This window comes from Aspergillus stella-maris, assembly GCF_047715825.1.
Source record: "Aspergillus stella-maris strain CBS 113639 unplaced genomic scaffold BDV14scaffold_28, whole genome shotgun sequence".
Classification (NCBI taxonomy): domain Eukaryota; kingdom Fungi; phylum Ascomycota; class Eurotiomycetes; order Eurotiales; family Aspergillaceae; genus Aspergillus; species Aspergillus stella-maris.
In genome coordinates, this window is record NW_027396822.1 from 156,315 (window position 1) to 172,430 (window position 16,116).

At 51.4% G+C, this 16,116-nt stretch overlaps 6 protein-coding genes across 6 annotated transcripts; 4 read left to right on the forward strand and 2 right to left on the reverse strand.

Annotated features, from left to right (window-relative positions):
- Nucleotides 1-458: 458 nt before the first annotated feature.
- Nucleotides 459-3,257, reverse strand: atm1 (ATP-binding cassette Fe/S cluster precursor transporter ATM1). Its single transcript, XM_073777161.1, has 7 exons — nucleotides 2,631-3,257; nucleotides 2,513-2,572; nucleotides 2,346-2,460; nucleotides 2,028-2,296; nucleotides 930-1,976; nucleotides 652-868; nucleotides 459-590 (listed from the first exon to the last, which is right to left on the reverse strand). The coding sequence occupies exons 1-7, from the start codon at nucleotides 3,000-3,002 to the stop codon at nucleotides 490-492; spliced, it is 2,181 nt and encodes a 726-aa protein (XP_073628001.1). The 5' UTR covers nucleotides 3,003-3,257; the 3' UTR covers nucleotides 459-489.
- A 1,583-nt stretch (nucleotides 3,258-4,840) lies between these two features.
- BDV14DRAFT_62013 (serine/threonine protein kinase CBK1) lies at nucleotides 4,841-7,557 on the forward strand. Its single transcript, XM_073777162.1, has 4 exons — nucleotides 4,841-5,811; nucleotides 5,872-6,375; nucleotides 6,429-6,905; nucleotides 6,960-7,557. The coding sequence occupies exons 1-4, from the start codon at nucleotides 5,189-5,191 to the stop codon at nucleotides 7,270-7,272; spliced, it is 1,917 nt and encodes a 638-aa protein (XP_073628002.1). The 5' UTR covers nucleotides 4,841-5,188; the 3' UTR covers nucleotides 7,273-7,557.
- A 285-nt stretch (nucleotides 7,558-7,842) lies between these two features.
- On the reverse strand, nucleotides 7,843-8,611 carry BDV14DRAFT_200305 (spliceosome assembly protein PRP11; the record flags this gene model as incomplete). The annotated part of the gene is made up of 2 exons (XM_073773480.1): nucleotides 7,843-8,541; nucleotides 8,600-8,611. The coding sequence occupies 2 exons, from the start codon at nucleotides 8,609-8,611 to the stop codon at nucleotides 7,843-7,845; spliced, it is 711 nt and encodes a 236-aa protein (XP_073628003.1).
- A 149-nt stretch (nucleotides 8,612-8,760) lies between these two features.
- Nucleotides 8,761-10,907, forward strand: BDV14DRAFT_62029 (putative tubulin-specific chaperone). Its single transcript, XM_073777163.1, has 3 exons — nucleotides 8,761-9,003; nucleotides 9,081-9,516; nucleotides 9,574-10,907. Exons 1-3 carry the CDS (start codon nucleotides 8,811-8,813, stop codon nucleotides 10,766-10,768), a joined length of 1,824 nt encoding a protein of 607 aa, XP_073628004.1. The 5' UTR covers nucleotides 8,761-8,810; the 3' UTR covers nucleotides 10,769-10,907.
- Nucleotides 10,908-11,152: 245 nt separating this feature from the next.
- BDV14DRAFT_173632 (putative formin binding protein) lies at nucleotides 11,153-12,338 on the forward strand. Its single transcript, XM_073768765.1, has 2 exons — nucleotides 11,153-11,300; nucleotides 11,357-12,338. Exons 1-2 carry the CDS (start codon nucleotides 11,277-11,279, stop codon nucleotides 12,146-12,148), a joined length of 816 nt encoding a protein of 271 aa, XP_073628005.1. The 5' UTR covers nucleotides 11,153-11,276; the 3' UTR covers nucleotides 12,149-12,338.
- Nucleotides 12,339-13,155: 817 nt separating this feature from the next.
- Nucleotides 13,156-15,836, forward strand: BDV14DRAFT_62046 (putative C6 finger domain protein). The gene is made up of 3 exons (XM_073777165.1): nucleotides 13,156-14,130; nucleotides 14,430-14,865; nucleotides 14,915-15,836. The coding sequence occupies exons 1-3, from the start codon at nucleotides 13,258-13,260 to the stop codon at nucleotides 15,772-15,774; spliced, it is 2,169 nt and encodes a 722-aa protein (XP_073628006.1). The 5' UTR covers nucleotides 13,156-13,257; the 3' UTR covers nucleotides 15,775-15,836.
- Nucleotides 15,837-16,116: the final 280 nt, after the last annotated feature.

Here is a 16,116-nt window from a genome sequence, read left to right on the forward strand (position 1 = left end):
GCGAGTAATTGTGCGTCTAGACGAGTATTGGCGGCGCCACTGTAGATAAACTTCGAGACGGGATAGATGAAGAGATGGAACAATTGGATAGAGAAAAGAAAGGTGATAAAGAGTGGTGGTGCCGACGGGCAGTGGGTAGAGAACGAGAGATAACGAGTGATGAGGGTGGGAATAGGGAATGGAAATGGATGTCAGTTTGATTGACAGTGAGCGACAGTGTCAACCAGAGAAGGCCGACCAGAGGGACGGGTCAGGTCGAGATTCGAGAAGCAGAAAGAGTGGAGTGTGCCAACGTGGGAGTGCGACCCTACTAGTCCTCTTGCAGTCTAGCCAGGGGGGCCGTCCTCTCGTCCCCATATTAACTGTTGAAGTTGCGCCATATTCTTGCAGTCTTCCACGCGAGGGCTGTGCATGCTCTAGACTATAGTAATATAACGTCTATCAACTAGTCTACCACTCTAGACAATGTGTTCTTGCCTCACGTTCTATCTACTTTTTCGGTGCCATGTCTTTCTCCTCCCCCGCGTTCTCCCCCTCAAGCTCAGTATTGCGCTCGTACTCTGGATCTTGCGCCATCGACAGTTCTTGGGCTGTGGTGGAGACGTCAGCTTCTTTATACTCCAATAAATAGCTCATCAGCCGAACACTTACCATTCCAGAGCTCGGCATAGATGCCTTCCAAATCAAGCAGTTCACGGTGTGATCCCAATTCCGCTACAAGTCCGTCTTTCAGTACCAGAATCTGGTCGCAGTCACAGATCGTTCTCAGACGGTGCGCAATGAACACACTTGTCCGCTTCTTTTCTTTCAGAATGCTGTTGATGTTCTGGAGCAGCGCTTGCTCGGTGTATGTGTCAAGTGCCGAGGTCTGTTTACGCAAGAGTTAGCAAAGGGCCGGTTACGTAGGTTACCCCAGAATAGCAACTTACTGCCTCGTCAAAGAATAGCAACTGTGGATCTTTAAGGAGCAGTCGGGAGATGGCCAGCCGCTGTTTTTCTCCACCGGAAATCATCATTCCGCGCTCCCCGACAGCTGTCTTGTATCCTTCCGGAAGCTTTTCGACCAGTTCATGGATATGCGCCCGTTTAGCAGCCTTACGGACCTCCTCATCCGAGGCTTCCAACCTTCCGTAGCGAATGTTGTGCTCGATGGAGTCGTTGAAAAGCGGCGTGTCCTGCGGAACAACACCAATCGCTTTCCGCAAGCTTTCAATGGTGACATCCCGGATATCCTGGCCATCGACGGTGATCCTGCCCTCTTGAACGTCATAGTACCGGAAAAGGAGCCTCAGGATGGTGGACTTGCCACAACCGCTGGGTCCGACGATCGCGAATTTCTGTCCAGCAGGAATCGTAAAAGTTGCGTTCTTCAGAATGGGTCGTTCGGGGTGGTAGCCAAAGGTCACGTTCTCAAATCGGATCTGACCGCCTGATTGGAGGCTCAATGGTCTGGCATCAGGGCGCTCAGTAACGTTGACATTGACCTTCTGTAGGTTGAATAGGGTTTCCATGTCAAGCAGCGACTGGCGCAGCTCGCGGTAGACGGAACCCAGGAAGTTCAGCGGCACTGAGAGTTGGAAGACAAGTTGATTGACCATAACCAGATCGCCAACACTTAGCTGGCCAGCAGCAACTCCATCAGCGGCAAAATACATCATACCAGCGAGCGCAGTCGAGAAGATCATGTTCTGTCCGGAGTTGAGGAAGGCCAGCGACGTTGTGACCTTGATTGAGGCATCCTCATACGCCTTGAGAGCCTTGTCGTAACGCGCAACCTCGAACTTCTCGTTGTTGAAATACTTGACCGCTTCATAATTGATCAAAGAGTCTACGGCGACAGTGGCTCCCTTGTTATCAGCTGCATTGGCTTTTTTTCGGAACTTGGTTCTCCAAGCGGTTGTCGCTATCGTGAAAGCCGAATAAGCCAGCATGGTGGTGGCAGTGATGGCCGCGAACTTGATACCATATTGATGCGTCTGTTGGCCTTGTTAGGGATGCCAGAGACATGATTCGGAGAGGTACTATACCAGGATACCACACACGAGGGTGATCTCTAGAGCAGTAGGCACGACGTGAAACACCATTGACGTCAGGAGAAAGCTGATGCCTTTCGTACCGCGGTCAATGGCCCTCGTCAATCCTCCTGTCTGTCGTGAGAGGTGGAAGTTGAGATCTAACCGTAAGAGGTGGTCGAAGACATTCCGCGCCACCTTACGGATTGCCTTTTGAGCGACGCTTGCGAAAACGGCATTGCGCAACTCTTGGAAAACAGTTGCTCCGATTCTCGTAGCACCATCTGCGAGCTGGGTTAGTGATGGGTGTGACTAGAAGGTCGCTCCGCTTACAAGCAATGATCATGGACCCCGCTACCGTATAAGCAGTCCCGCCGACGGCGGCAAAATCGATGTTCATGGAGTCAACGATGCTTTTGAAGTAGAAAGGCACCTCGACATTCAGGATCTAGAGATGACAGTGAGCGAATGTCGGTAGTAATATAATCCTCTATTCTCACCTTCGCCCCAATCAGCAACGACAAAGCAGTTCCAACACGGAGCTTCGTCCCCCAGTCACCCTGTAGTATAACCAGTCAGCAATGTTCGTAGACGACCGACGAGCTTCCCGAAGCTTACCTTCGGCCAGAGGTACTTCGCCATCTCCCTCATGATAGCCCAATCCGCCTTCCGTTGTTCCTTATGCGCAACCGTGCCCTCACTGAGCAGGTTCTTCTGTGTAGTTGCGGCATTTTGGCTTTGCTTCTGCGGGCTTGGAGTAGTCTGTGACGTGGCGGCGGGAGGCGTAGAGGGGTTCGGCGTAGGTGATTTCTGCTCAGATGGTGGTTTTGTGTCCGTCCGGTTGTTAACCGATACTGTTCTGAGCTGCGTCGTCTGGAATGTAGCTAGCGTAGGTCTCGTGCTCGTGCTCGATCGCGGAAAGGCGGGATGGTGTGCGATGAACCGCGCCGGAGCGCGCCAGCAGGGCGATCGAGCTGCTTGACGCAGCATTTCGCCGTTATTGTTATTCAGTCGCTCTCTTTTTTCAGACTGTGTTCCGCTTAAGGAAGCATTGTGTGGTAATTAGTTGTTGTCGAGCTTCGTTTGCTTGTGCTGGCAGCGCGGTGCGGAGCGCCGGGTTCGGAGGGGAAAAGAAGAGCGAGCGGGCTGCGGAGATGATGAGGACCAAGTTTTGAGGACCTCCGGATTGGGTTGCCGCGAGCCACGAAACGCGGAGAGAACCTTGGAGGCAATCGATTGCAAATGTCGCAACTGAAGCTGATTATATACGTGGGGGTTGCTAATGGATAAGTGAAAAGAGTGAAACGAGGGATTGGATGCTCCTTCTAGTTGCTCCGTCTGTTGCAATTGCTTCGGAGATGATGCAATTTGAGTAACCTCAACTCCACCACGGCTCTCAAGATATCTCAAGAGCACCGGTTGCTTGCTGAACTTCGGTAGCCTTCTCTACCCAAGCGGATGTACTCAACAGGATGAGAAAAGGGCTAGAAGCTCATTTGGCCTATCTGTGGGAGCTTCTGAGGCGAGCATCAAATACGAGACCAACATGACCAGAATGACGGCATTTGACCCGGGCACAAACGAAGCTCTTTGCTGGAATTCCGGTGGCTATCTGCAGCGCAGGCTGAGGGGCTGGGACCAAGTTGGCAGAACTATGACCGGGGACAATGAAAGAATCTGGGTTTCCATCAAGATCAATGGCCCTGAACTGAACCATTTGCTGGACAACACTGTTGAGCTCTCATATCGAAGCTTAGCTTGAAGAGAAAATCTCACTTAGAGCACTTGAAGGAAAGCTGCCTCTGAGAAGCACCAACTTCTCGGTGAGCCAGTGAATGAGGGATATTACTGGTATCCGACGTAAGATGCCCCCCTCATCACACCAATGACGGGCGGATGCTGACGTTTAACTTAGGGACGTCGACGGCTAGCATCTGATGCCAGAACTTTGGAATAGTTACAGCTATATGAACAAGCCCCATTGGCAGAATATACTCGAGAGACAGCGCGGTTGGTGTGTGATATGCGCCCTACTTGGAGGACCCGATTGGGTCAATCTTGAGAGGTCTCACATCTGCCTATGAGAAATCGAACGATTGCTTGTTGATATCAATACCAAACAATACACGCTCCTCACAAAGAAATGTTCAATCGAGCTAGCCTTGCGTTGGCATGTTATTCGCCAATGCCGAAGGTCTCGGAAAAGTCATCGGAAGTATCAAAACTGAAACACCTTTGATATGATGGGACCGCGGGACAGGTCGAACCACTGGGAGTTCATGGTCCAATATGGCTTTGTCTCTGTTTTTTCGCATATATGGTTTCATCATTGGCTGTCGAGATCGTGGATGAAATGGTCCAATACCAGGGTGCACTTGAGCTTTTACAGACTTGACAGCCACGAGCTGGCGACTACATAAACAGGTTCATGCGATGCAGGGAAGCGGGGCATCTAGTCATCATTCCTCGGATCATTGAGTCAAAGACTGAGACCATAAACTGATGCCTTGGTTGATATGGATTGGTATGCTGATGTCGCAGGTCTCGCCCACGGTCCACCAGTCTCACAACGCCGTTTCTTTCAACCTGAAAAAGTCTATTCCAATATTGCTCTAGCCAAGGTAATCTGCCTTGTTTGCGTCTGGACATCAGCAGCAGTAAGACATGTGGTGCAACCAGATAGAACACAGAGGCAAGGGGAGATGTCGAGGCGGACCAATGTATGTGGAGTTGTAGACTGGACGACGGCACGGGTGGCCCCAGCGGTCTCCCGTAGCAAAGCAGTACCTAGACTGGGAGTAGCTCCGCCTCCAACACCCCAAGTGTGACTGGACTAGACTTTTGGTAAATACAAATCGCAGTCGGATTTGCTTTTCTCGCTCCTTATCTTGGTTACAGCGCGACCGCAGACTCGACTGTTGTTGGTGCTCAGTTTGCCCCCCGATTGACTGGCTGTTGTCCAGTCGGGAGCCCTCCAACACTCCACAAGTAACACTGTCGCTCCCCCTCAAACCACGCTCGCTCACTCCCTCGTCTCCTGAAGCCACCGCTTCTTCCCACGAACCCTCCTCTTCCCCTCCCCCTTTCTCCCTACCCTTCCTTTATATTCATCTTCCCATCCATCCACCAACTCGCCTTTCGTCCAATCCAGGCAGTTTGGAGGGCGCTCTTTCAAGATGGATCCCAACAACAACCGTCCCCACCTGAACTTCGGCTACAATGAACGTGCGTTCAGTCCCGCCGCAGCAAACAATCGCGCGTATCCCACAACTCCTTCCGCGTTCCCTCAGCCGATTTATCAGAACCAGAGTCCCCAGGACTACATGGATGCTCAGAACGGTGCATACGGCCAGGGATACTTCATGCCGAACCAATATGTCCAGCAGGCGGCCTACGCCCAGCCCCATTATGGCCAGCCGGGCCTGCAGTCCCCTCAGCCGGCGTATCAGAATCGAATGGCATACGGGGTCAACCCCAACGATGGTACCAATGGCTTGATTCAGCAATTCTCAAACCAAGATCTCAATGCCAACCGAACGGGTTTCTTCAACCGCGCTGCTTCTCCTGGCCAGAGACCCCGTACTGCTGGTAACACCGCCCCCGGACAACAACAGCAACAGCCTAGTCATTTGGCTCCTCCCGTTCCTCGCAGTCCTCGAGCCCCCGCCGAAAACGAAGAACTTCAGCGTTACCCCGAGCGATTCTCTGAGAACATTCACAAGCGTGGAAAGGCCGCAAAGGAGCTCGTCAATGTTTTCTTCCACGAAAACATTGAGCGCGCGCGCGATCGTAACATGCGGTAAGCTCTTTTCCGAACAACTTACTACTGATTGCATATACTAATCCGATGGTTGAACAGCTCCGCCGAGCTTGACAAGATGATCCGTGAACCCAATGTTGCGCAGGACGCGAAGATTAAGGAGGCAGAAACCGTCGGAAAGAGAGAGTCCATATTCCTCCGATTCCTTCGAACCCGAGAGACTCCTGCCAACTTCCAGACTATCAAGATCATCGGAAAGGGTGCCTTTGGTGAGGTTAAGCTTGTGCAGAGGAAGACGGATGGCAAGATCTATGCGCTTAAGTCGCTTATCAAGACGGAGATGTTCAAGAAGGACCAACTTGCTCACGTTCGTGCCGAGCGTGATATTTTGGCCGACTCGAAGGACAACCCTTGGCTGGTCAAGCTTCATGCTTCGTTCCAGGACACCGCATACCTCTACCTTCTCATGGAGTTCTTGCCTGGTGGTGACTTGATGACCATGCTGATCAAGTATGAGATTTTCTCTGAAGACATCACTCGTTTCTACATGGCGGAAATTGTGATGGCAATTGAGGCGGTCCACAAATTGGGCTTCCTTCACCGGTAAGAATATGGACCACGGAATTTTCTTTTCCGCAGCAGCTAATGTGTTACAGTGACATCAAACCCGACAACATTCTCCTTGACCGTGGCGGCCACGTCAAGCTTACTGACTTTGGTCTCTCCACAGGAGGCAAGAAGACTCACGACAACTCATACTACCAGAACCTTTTGAAGAACTCGACATCGAAGGATAAGAACCGAAACTCTGGATACTTCAGCGATGCTATCAATTTGACCGTATCAAACCGTGGTCAAATCAACACCTGGAGAAAGTCGCGCCGAGCTATGGCCTACTCGACCGTCGGAACGCCTGACTACATTGCGCCAGAGATCTTCAATGGCCAGGGTTACACCTACCTCTGCGATTGGTGGTCTGTTGGTGCCATTATGTTCGAATGTCTTGTCGGCTGGCCTCCATTCTGCGCCGAGGACACGACCGATACCTACCGCAAGATCGTGAACTGGAGAGATTGCTTGTACTTCCCAGAGGAGTTGACTTTGTCCCGTGAATCTGAGGGACTGATTCGAAGGTACGAATATCACGGCATTCCTTATAAAGCGCGCATGGGCTAACAGTATCACAGCTTCTTGTGCGATGCAGAACACCGTATCGGGAACGAGGGTGGTCAGTACGGTGGTGCCACTCAAATCAAGAACCACCCCTTCTTCCGCGGAGTTGTTTGGGAACAGCTGCGCAAGATTCGCGCGCCCTTCGAGCCAAGACTCAGCTCAAATATCGATGTGTCTTACTTCCCGATCGACGAGATTCCTCAGGAAGACACGAGTGCTATCCACCGCGCTCAAGCACGTGCCATGCCAGACGAGCAGGAAGCCGAGATGAGCTTGCCCTTCATCGGTTACACATACAAAGCATTCAACGCCTTCCAGGCAAGCTGAACATAGATACCACGTCCACATTTTTGAACGAATCCATGATGAGCGTCTTTGGAAAGTTTTGAAAGCGGGCGGGCTTGCGTTGATGGCTCTCCAAAGGCTCATAGGATCTTGCGTCGGTCAGTATAGACCTCGTTGATTGGTTTTTCATCCAGCATATAGCGCATACTTCATGTTACTGGGCACATGAGCATCTCTTTTTCATATTCTTCATTTCGCTCTCCTTAGATGTTCTGCATCGAGTCGCCAGCCGACACTTGCTATCTCGCTTGTATTTGTCATTGAGATGCTTCTACGAACGCTTCTGTTGATATTGCGAATGCCGCTACACGTACCATGACTCTGACTGGCTTTTTCACCCATGAGGAAAAATTGGTATAAGCATTAATGGACACATGAATTAACGGCCTGGAAGACATCTGTCATCCCTTGTAGTAGAAGTAGAAGCTCTAGCGTATGATATCGCAACGTAATCCCAGATACATAAAGCCCAAAGTTTGCTATCAACAAAGACCCCTAACGCCAACCGCCTTTCGAATGTGAAAACAAAGATACATTACTCCCAGCCGATTCTCACATAGCCATAGGCGCCAACCCGGGCACACCACTAAACCTCTCCTCTCTTTCCGTCTTGAACATAATCTGGATCCAGAACTCCTTACTATCCTCATCAAACCAAGTCCAATACCGTCCCTCCCGACGATCAATCTCCCTAGCCTGCAATTTAAACCCACAAGTCTGATACGGCTCCGCCGCAACAACAAGATACTGGAAGCTCTTATCTGGCGGCTCCTCAACCTTCTGCTCGAACGCGCTCATAAAGCGCACACGCGGCTTAACGCCCGGCGTAATCTCCTGATACTGCAGCTGGAACAGCAGACCCAACTGCCTAGTTAACGGATCCCGAACCTTCGTGATCTTGTATCCTGGCCGTCCGATCTTGATCGTCTGCTTGCGGACCTGTACGCCCATTGCACCAGGGATGGCATTTGGATCGGCATTCTTGCCCTCGCGCTGTTCGCGCGCGGCGCGGCGCGCGAGATTCGTTTGATGCTTGCGACCTTGTGTGTGAGCGAGGTACGACCCGTCATTCTGGTGCACAGTTAAACACAGGCGACACTCGAAGCTGCCGACGTGGTTCTTGAAGAAGTAGGGGTCTTTGTCGAGGTCGATTGTTTCCAGGGCGAGTTTGCGGAGTCGTTCGCGTCTGTCGGCGTTTGCGGCGGATTGGGAGGCGACGCCGCCGCCGCCGAATTTGGAACCTGCGCGGTTCTAGAATGCGGTTGTTAGTTATGTTATTTAAAACAAAGAGGGGGGTTCATGGACGTACCTGGTAATCCATCTTGGACGGTGTTGGGGTATCTCTTTCCTGGACGGAAGAGGTGAGGATGGCCGATGTGAAGCTTGCGGAAACTCGAGATTGAGATTACATAAGCGGGCCTTGGGCTGTCATTGGAGGGACAAGGATGAGCTTCGCTGGATGAGCAACAACAGAGCTAGATTTTGTATTATTCAACGATGTTACGATTGACGTGAAAGGAATGAATGACATTATGACAGAGCCTACTTCTCATTCGTTGCTGAACCAGCGGCGTTCATACGATGATAACCTCTGCACCATCCGCTATGTGGGCAAAGTCGAGGGCACGTCTGGGGAATGGCTCGGCGTTGAATGGGATGACCCAACCAGGGGAAAACACTCAGGGCAGCATCAGGGAGTGAGGTACTTTACATGTATGACAGTTCTCTCATCATCTCTAACACAATACTGTTGTCTCTCAATTCCATAAGCACTAGCTGATACTCCGCAGGCTTGAGAAACCACCCCACAGCAGGCTCATTCGTGCGGCCATCTCGCCCAGCAGACAAGCCACGGAGCTTTCTGGAGGCACTGCGCGAGAAATACGCACCTGGTGAATCCAGTACGAATGCCAGCGCGGGTGTAGATCAGCCTATCAAGTTCAAGTCCAAAGTTGCCGAAGAAGTTGGCTTTGACAAGATCCGCAAGCAGCTTGCTGAGCTTGAGGAACTAAAAATTGTACTCCTGGATGGGTTACGTGTGGCGGGTGTGCTTGCACAGTCTGGCAATGAACCGAGTCGTGAGCAGATTGAAGAAGCCCGCGGCGAGATTGAGCAAACTTGTCCTAAGATCGTGGAGCTTGATCTGAGCTTGGGTCTTTTTACGAGGTGGAGGGATGTTGCTGATATTTGCGGGCCACTGAAGAAGCTGAGGCTTTTGAGGTTGAAGTGGGTGTTTCGCTATTGCTCTGTGTGTGGAAATGATTGTGCTGACTATGTGTCTAGTCAGACGCGATTCGCTGGTTATGAAGAGGGGTTACAACTCGATGGCGTTGAGGAGCTCCATCTGGATGATACCCTCTTGTCCTGGGAACAGGTGCCAAAGGTGGCCGCCCAGTTCCCATCACTGACCTGGCTTTCGGCTTCAGCAAACCAGATTAGCATGACACCAACGCCAATATTGAATAACCTAACGACCCTCGTCCTTGAGAACAATGAGATCGCCTCTTTGTCTGCGATCAAGGCATTGACATCACTCGAAAGCCTCAGACATCTATCTCTCCGCGGCAACTGCATCGACACAATAATTGCACCCGGTTCTGAAAATGAATCTTTCCAATTCTCCTCCAGTCTCCGCTCCGTCGACCTCTCACAAAACAAGATCAACTCATGGCTTTTCGTCAACGAACTTCCAAGATACGTCCCAGGACTGCAAACCCTCCGGATATCCGGGAACCCGCTCTACAACCAACCCCCAGCGCCATCATCCATCACCGGCATGCCCGAGAAGGCAATGACAGTAGAAGAAGCATATATATTAACTCTGTCTCGTATCTCAGGCTTACAAGTACTCAACTACAGCACCATATCCGAAAAGGAACGCAGTAACGGAGAGCTCTACTACCTCTCGCTCATCGGCAAGGAACTGTCAGCATCACCAGAGACCGCAGAATCAGACATCCTCAAATCACACCCTCGATACAGTGAACTCTGCCGAATCCATGGTGAACCACTGCTAAAACGAGCCTCGAAGGCCCCTGGGGCAGGCGCTCCGATAAACCCCCGCTCCGTCGCTGCGCGTTTAGTGCGAATGGCTTTCCGTCTGAACCAGACGGATTCAGACAGAAAGCCCGACGAAACAGTGAAGATGAAAGAGATTCCCCGCTCCTACGACGTATACCAGGTAAAGGCAATCGTCTCCCGCCTTTTCGGCCTCACGCCGTTTGAGTTCCGGCTGGTGTGGGAAACGGATGAGCTTGACCCCGTGAGCAAGGAGAATCTGGATATCGAAGATGAGTGGGACAGTGAGGATGAAGAGAACAGTCAGATTAAAGCAGGGAAAACTCAAGCCACTGGCGACGATGCGAAGTTCGTGAAGAGAGAGGTCGAGCTTGTTGATACGACAAAGGACATCGGGTTCTGGTTTCAGCCGGATCTTGATGAGGCTAGGGTTAGGATTGAGGTTATTCCTCATTTATGATAGTATATAGAAATTTATGAGACTTGTGAGAGGAATTTATGGTTGTTTAATGATATAGGGGTGGGATTATAATTGGTTAATATATGGGATGCTGTGGTTGTATATATTTTGCAGAAGCCCTCCATATTGATCCCCAAACACATACACCACTACACTGAGAATTTCAGAACAACACGCGAAAATCTTACACTAAACCAAAGCACAAAGTAGCAGTAAAAAAAGCAAACAAGGACCACAAAAAGAGGTAGCACAATTTACAATGGATGGCAGCTTTGCGACATGAAGGTTGGCTTGTCTAAAGCGGCGAAAATCCACGGCCGGATTGGGAACTCCAGATCTAATCGCCGCGGCGAGTCCAGAGCTCTTTTGGCTACACATCTCAACCTCCAGCTCACAACCACTCTCTTCAGCAATCATTCACCGTCGCAAACCTTGACCGACAGAATCAACATTCGGACATTTAGACTTCTCCACATTTGCCTACGATAATAGCGAACGCGCCATCACGATGGCGGAATACTGGAAATCAGCAGTAAGTCCGCCCATTAACTCCCAGTCGCATCTCACTCTTTAACAGACCACACCCAGCCCAAATTCTGGTGCAAGCAATGCAAGATCTACATCCGCGACACAGCCTTCGAAAAGACACAACACGAAGCAACAGCAAAACATCAAAGCAATCTAAAGCGCTTCCTGCGCGACATTCACCGCGAAAACGAGCGGTCGCAACGAGACTCGCAGCGCGCAAAGGACGAGGTTGAGCGATTACGATCGAGTGTTGCTGGCGGGGAAGGGGGCAATAAGGATGCTACTAGTGGTTCGTTATGGAAGAAGAGCGCGGCAGCCGCACCTGCGCCGGCGCCACCACGACCAGTCTCGGTAGAAGAGAGGAAGAAGCAGATGGCGCAGCTTGCAGAGATGGGTGTTGCGATTCCGGATGCTTATAGAGGGGATTTCGCGCTTGCGGGGGGTTGGGAAACGGTTTCTGAGAAGGTGGTTAGGCCGGAGGGGGAAGAGGAAAAGCAGGCTACGCTTGGAGTGAGGAAGAGGAAGGCAGATGCGGATTTGGATGAGGAAGAGGAGGAGGCGAAGAAAGAGGCTGAGAAATTTGTTAGTCAGGGTTGGGGGTCGAGAACGAAGAGGTATCCTGGTGTGAAAGACGATGGGGATGAGGATCTAGATGCGCTTTTTGCGGCTACGAAGGAGGTCAAGAAGAAGGAATCGGGGACGGCAGAGGATGAGAGTGCGGCACCCGGTGAGGACGTTAAGACGGAAGACGTCAAGAAGGAGGATGCTCTGGATGCAGAGGCACCAGCTAAGGAGGCAGAGTCCTCAGGCGTGGTATTCAAGAAGCGCAGGCCAAAAGCCATGAAGAAATAGCCAATGCCCGTACTGGATATGGATTTGATGACGGGTAGAACATTTGTAGAGCAGATGTGGGGTTGGGTAAATGTTTGCATGAACTGAAGGTGAAGTGTAGTTCATAAAATAAGACGAGGATTGAGATCTAGATGCCAGTGTTGACCTGGATTGTTGCAACTCGCCACTCAGAATCTGGGTCAGATTGGTGGTTGATCGTGCTTGTCCCGAAGTTGGAAGCTCCTCCAAATCTTTGAGAATCTTCACCTCTCCTCTTTCCCTTCGGATCGCGCAACCTCCCTCGTCGCAACCACGACAACGCCCTCCTACCGTCCGATGCGGAGCCTGTTTGGTGCCGACTACATAGTTCTGGCGGAATAGTTCTGTTCGGCTCGCTTCTTTTCGCTTATCTGACCAGTACGTGGTGAGTAAAAGAGCCTCGAACGGCCTCTCCCCCGACCCTTCCCCAACTCCGACATACACGTTCGCCCTTCACTCCACGCATTTTCCTGCTATGCAGCAAATCCAGCCCGCCTGCCGTCCATGATCTGTCGAAATCTTTCTCTTACCCAACAATATCCGGAGATGCCGCAGTTGGGGTGGAAAATCTTTTGCGCAACGAATGTTCTACTCCGCAAAGGAGAAGAGGTTTCTTGCGGTCGCGTTCGACTTCAATTCTCTCCAGACGGATAATTTTTCGAGTGTATGAAGCGACTGGTTACCCTGTGCTCGTGGGACTTGTTATATCTGGGAATCAGCTTCGCTACGTTTCATGCGCCTGCAATCATATGCAGCCGGACTCGACCACGATAACCTCGAGATTTCTCCGCCCCGGACATGGATGGCAGCTGAAGGGACAGGAATTCTGTTTACACATTTTTCACCCACGGAACTATGCTAGTTCCTCATGCATGCTTTCGTCTGCACATAATCGATACTAGATTCATGCCACTAATGCTTCATTAAAGTTGCAGGTCTGGACAGCAAACTCAATATCACGCCGTGAAGCTTTTTTGAAGACGGAACTTTCCGGCAACCCATTTGACGCAGTGTTATCGTTGACCAACTCGCCCGTTGCTACCGGAAGCCGCTCTCTTTTCTGGTAGCTCACAGCACAGCATCGGCGATCGATGGCCGATACAACGCAGCAGGCTCAGCCTTCGGGCGAGCAGCCACAACCGGCTGCTGAGCCGGGAAATTCTGCACCTCAAGAGCCTTCACAACCCGATACGAACGAGCTATCGCATTCGGATTTCGACGTTTCATTGCCCCCAATCGATAAAACCCTCCCAGAACACGATTCGCCCCTTCCAGCCATGGATGCGTCGCTACCACCGATGGACTCTACGATACCAGCGCTTCCGCCCATCGATACATCACTGCCGCCTCTTGACACTACGATGCCGGCTATAGATGAGTTACATGGCTCCGACGCGAACTTTTTCGCGAGGTTCGGCGGGGATGGAGCTGGCGATGGCGGAGCTGAGAACGGGACCACGACGCATGATATTCACACTACCGAGGATCATGGACCGTTATCAACTCCTGCTCCTCAGGACTCGGCACCATCCAATGGTGTACATACGCAGCCTGGTCAGCAGCACCAACACTTCGACCAGCAACCCCCGCAACACCACTATTCACCACATCAAAATGCGCCGACGCAACCACCGGGTCAAATGCAGCATCAATCACAGCAGCAGTCGCAGCAACCCCGCGATATGTATAATAGTCACCAGAGTGCATCCCCTCCCATCAACAATCATTCGATGCAAGGCCAACCGTCACATATTCCTCAAGCACCCATTGGGTCACCGATGCCCCCGATGGCCTCGGTGAGCCAGTATATGGCGGGATACCCATCGCAGATGGGAATGAACTCAGGCCAAATGCATTATCAACTGCAGGGCGATGCGAACAAGATGCTCTCAAGCCGGCACAAGAAAGAGGTCAAGCGTCGGACGAAGACTGGGTGTCTAACATGTCGCAAGCGACGAATTAAGGTACGTTAACATTTTCTATCGCATGAATAAGCCGTAAATCGCAGTGAAGGGGAGATTGGCGCAAGTCGGATGGTCGAGGGGCTGGGAGGTTGCGTTGTGTTTCGCTTGCGGTCAAAAATGTTCGGCTCGCGTCCAGCCCACCACCAGAAACCCCGCCATTTATTGTCGCTTGCTTGTTGACGCTCCCCGACCGCGACTTTGCTGCTCCCTCACGCAACATTATTTCTTTTTGCTTTATACCTTCTTACTTTCGGCCTCTTACCCCTTATATCTATCGCTCACGAGGAATGCCCTACTAGTGCGACGAAGGCCACCCTGTTTGCCGCAACTGCGTCAAGAGCAAGCGTGAATGTTTAGGCTACGACCCAGTCTTCAAGCAACCAACGCCCTCTGCGATCCAGCCAGCTCCTAACCCTCAACCGTCGCTGGTAGTCAATCCGCAGGAGCCCTCTCCTGCTCAACAACAACAGCAACAGCATCAACAGCAACAACAACCGTCATACCCTGCTGCTCCTCCCGGCTACGTACCCGCTTCATCTCAACCCTACAATCCCTCGCAATCTCCCTCGACCTCGACCGAACGATACGACTACAACACATCCATTGATCCTTCGCTCAACCAGAACAATTCTCCAGACATGGCTAGCGTTCAGAACGTCGTTGACGGGGGTCTGCAGCCGACTATCAACCCTACAACTACGACGACTGGACATTCGGAGCCGACAAGCTTTAGGTGTAAGTTTGACAATACCGACAATGTAGAATTGCGCTGACATGGCCCCAGTGAAACAAGTCTCGATCAGTGACCTTCTTGCCCTGCGAGGCATCCCTCCTCCACCTCCTCACCCCATCACAGCGCTACCACCTAACCGCCTGGAGGAAATCCAAGCCGTATTCCTCGCAACCTATGCACCCGCTATCGACAAGTTCTTCGAGACGCGGTGGTTCTCAGAAAAAGCGCTTAGCCATCTGTTAGCCAATGCTCAATTGATGGCAGAGTACTCTGCCTTGATTGAAGCATTCAGTGGCAATTTGAACGACCCCAATGTCCTTGCGCGATTGGAAAGCTTCGAAGCATCTGTGGTATGGAGCACAATGACGTTATGTCGTCATGTTGTGAACGTATCGAACGGGAGTCAGCAGGATTATGATTTGCTGGCAACTTCGAAACGACTAGATGTGATTGAAGCCATGATTACCGGCGACCACCTCGACTCCAATCCCCTTGCACAGTTCCCAACCCGAGAACCCGCATCCAACCCACCGTCATTACCGGACCAGCTTACTCAACGTCAACTTGACTTCTGGAGTGCCATCGGCTACTTCCTGACTCTTCACGACAACGAGGCTAGCGCCGCGAAAGAGATTGATGATACACTCGGCCGTTGCCGTTCGCTCCTCGATATCTGTGAGAACCGTGATGTCATATATTCGATAGCAATTGCGCGCCATCTGGGGCAACGGTGGGCGGATTTTCCGCATAATTTCCCTCAGCCGATCACGACGAACGAGAAAGACGCCGGAGCCAAGCTATACGTCGCGCAGAAGTTTCTGGAACAAGAAGCCGGCGGCAAGGGTACGACCCAGGTGATCAAGCGGTTATGTGGCATGGTCGTTCGATCCTGGTTTGTTTCTCGAGAATAAGGAAGCTATAACGCTTCCCTATTCCTTCACGAATCTTCTTATATGTACTATGAAAATTGGCGTGCTAGCAGGCTGGCTCATTGCGTTACGATCGTTCTAGACCATCTTTCTTTTCTCTCGACTTCATATTGGGGTGGCCGTTGCATTGCCCTGCGGAGTCTGCTCATATATCCCATTCTCGATATCATACTTTTTACCTCTATTTTGGGCTATATCTGTTTTACATGTGAAACGCTTATCCATGGTCGAGGAGTTATGTCTGAAGCTTGTTCGAATCGCAGTTGGAAAACACTTAGCAGCACGATGGCGTTCCGGCTGCATTTTAGATAATATCCAATCTTA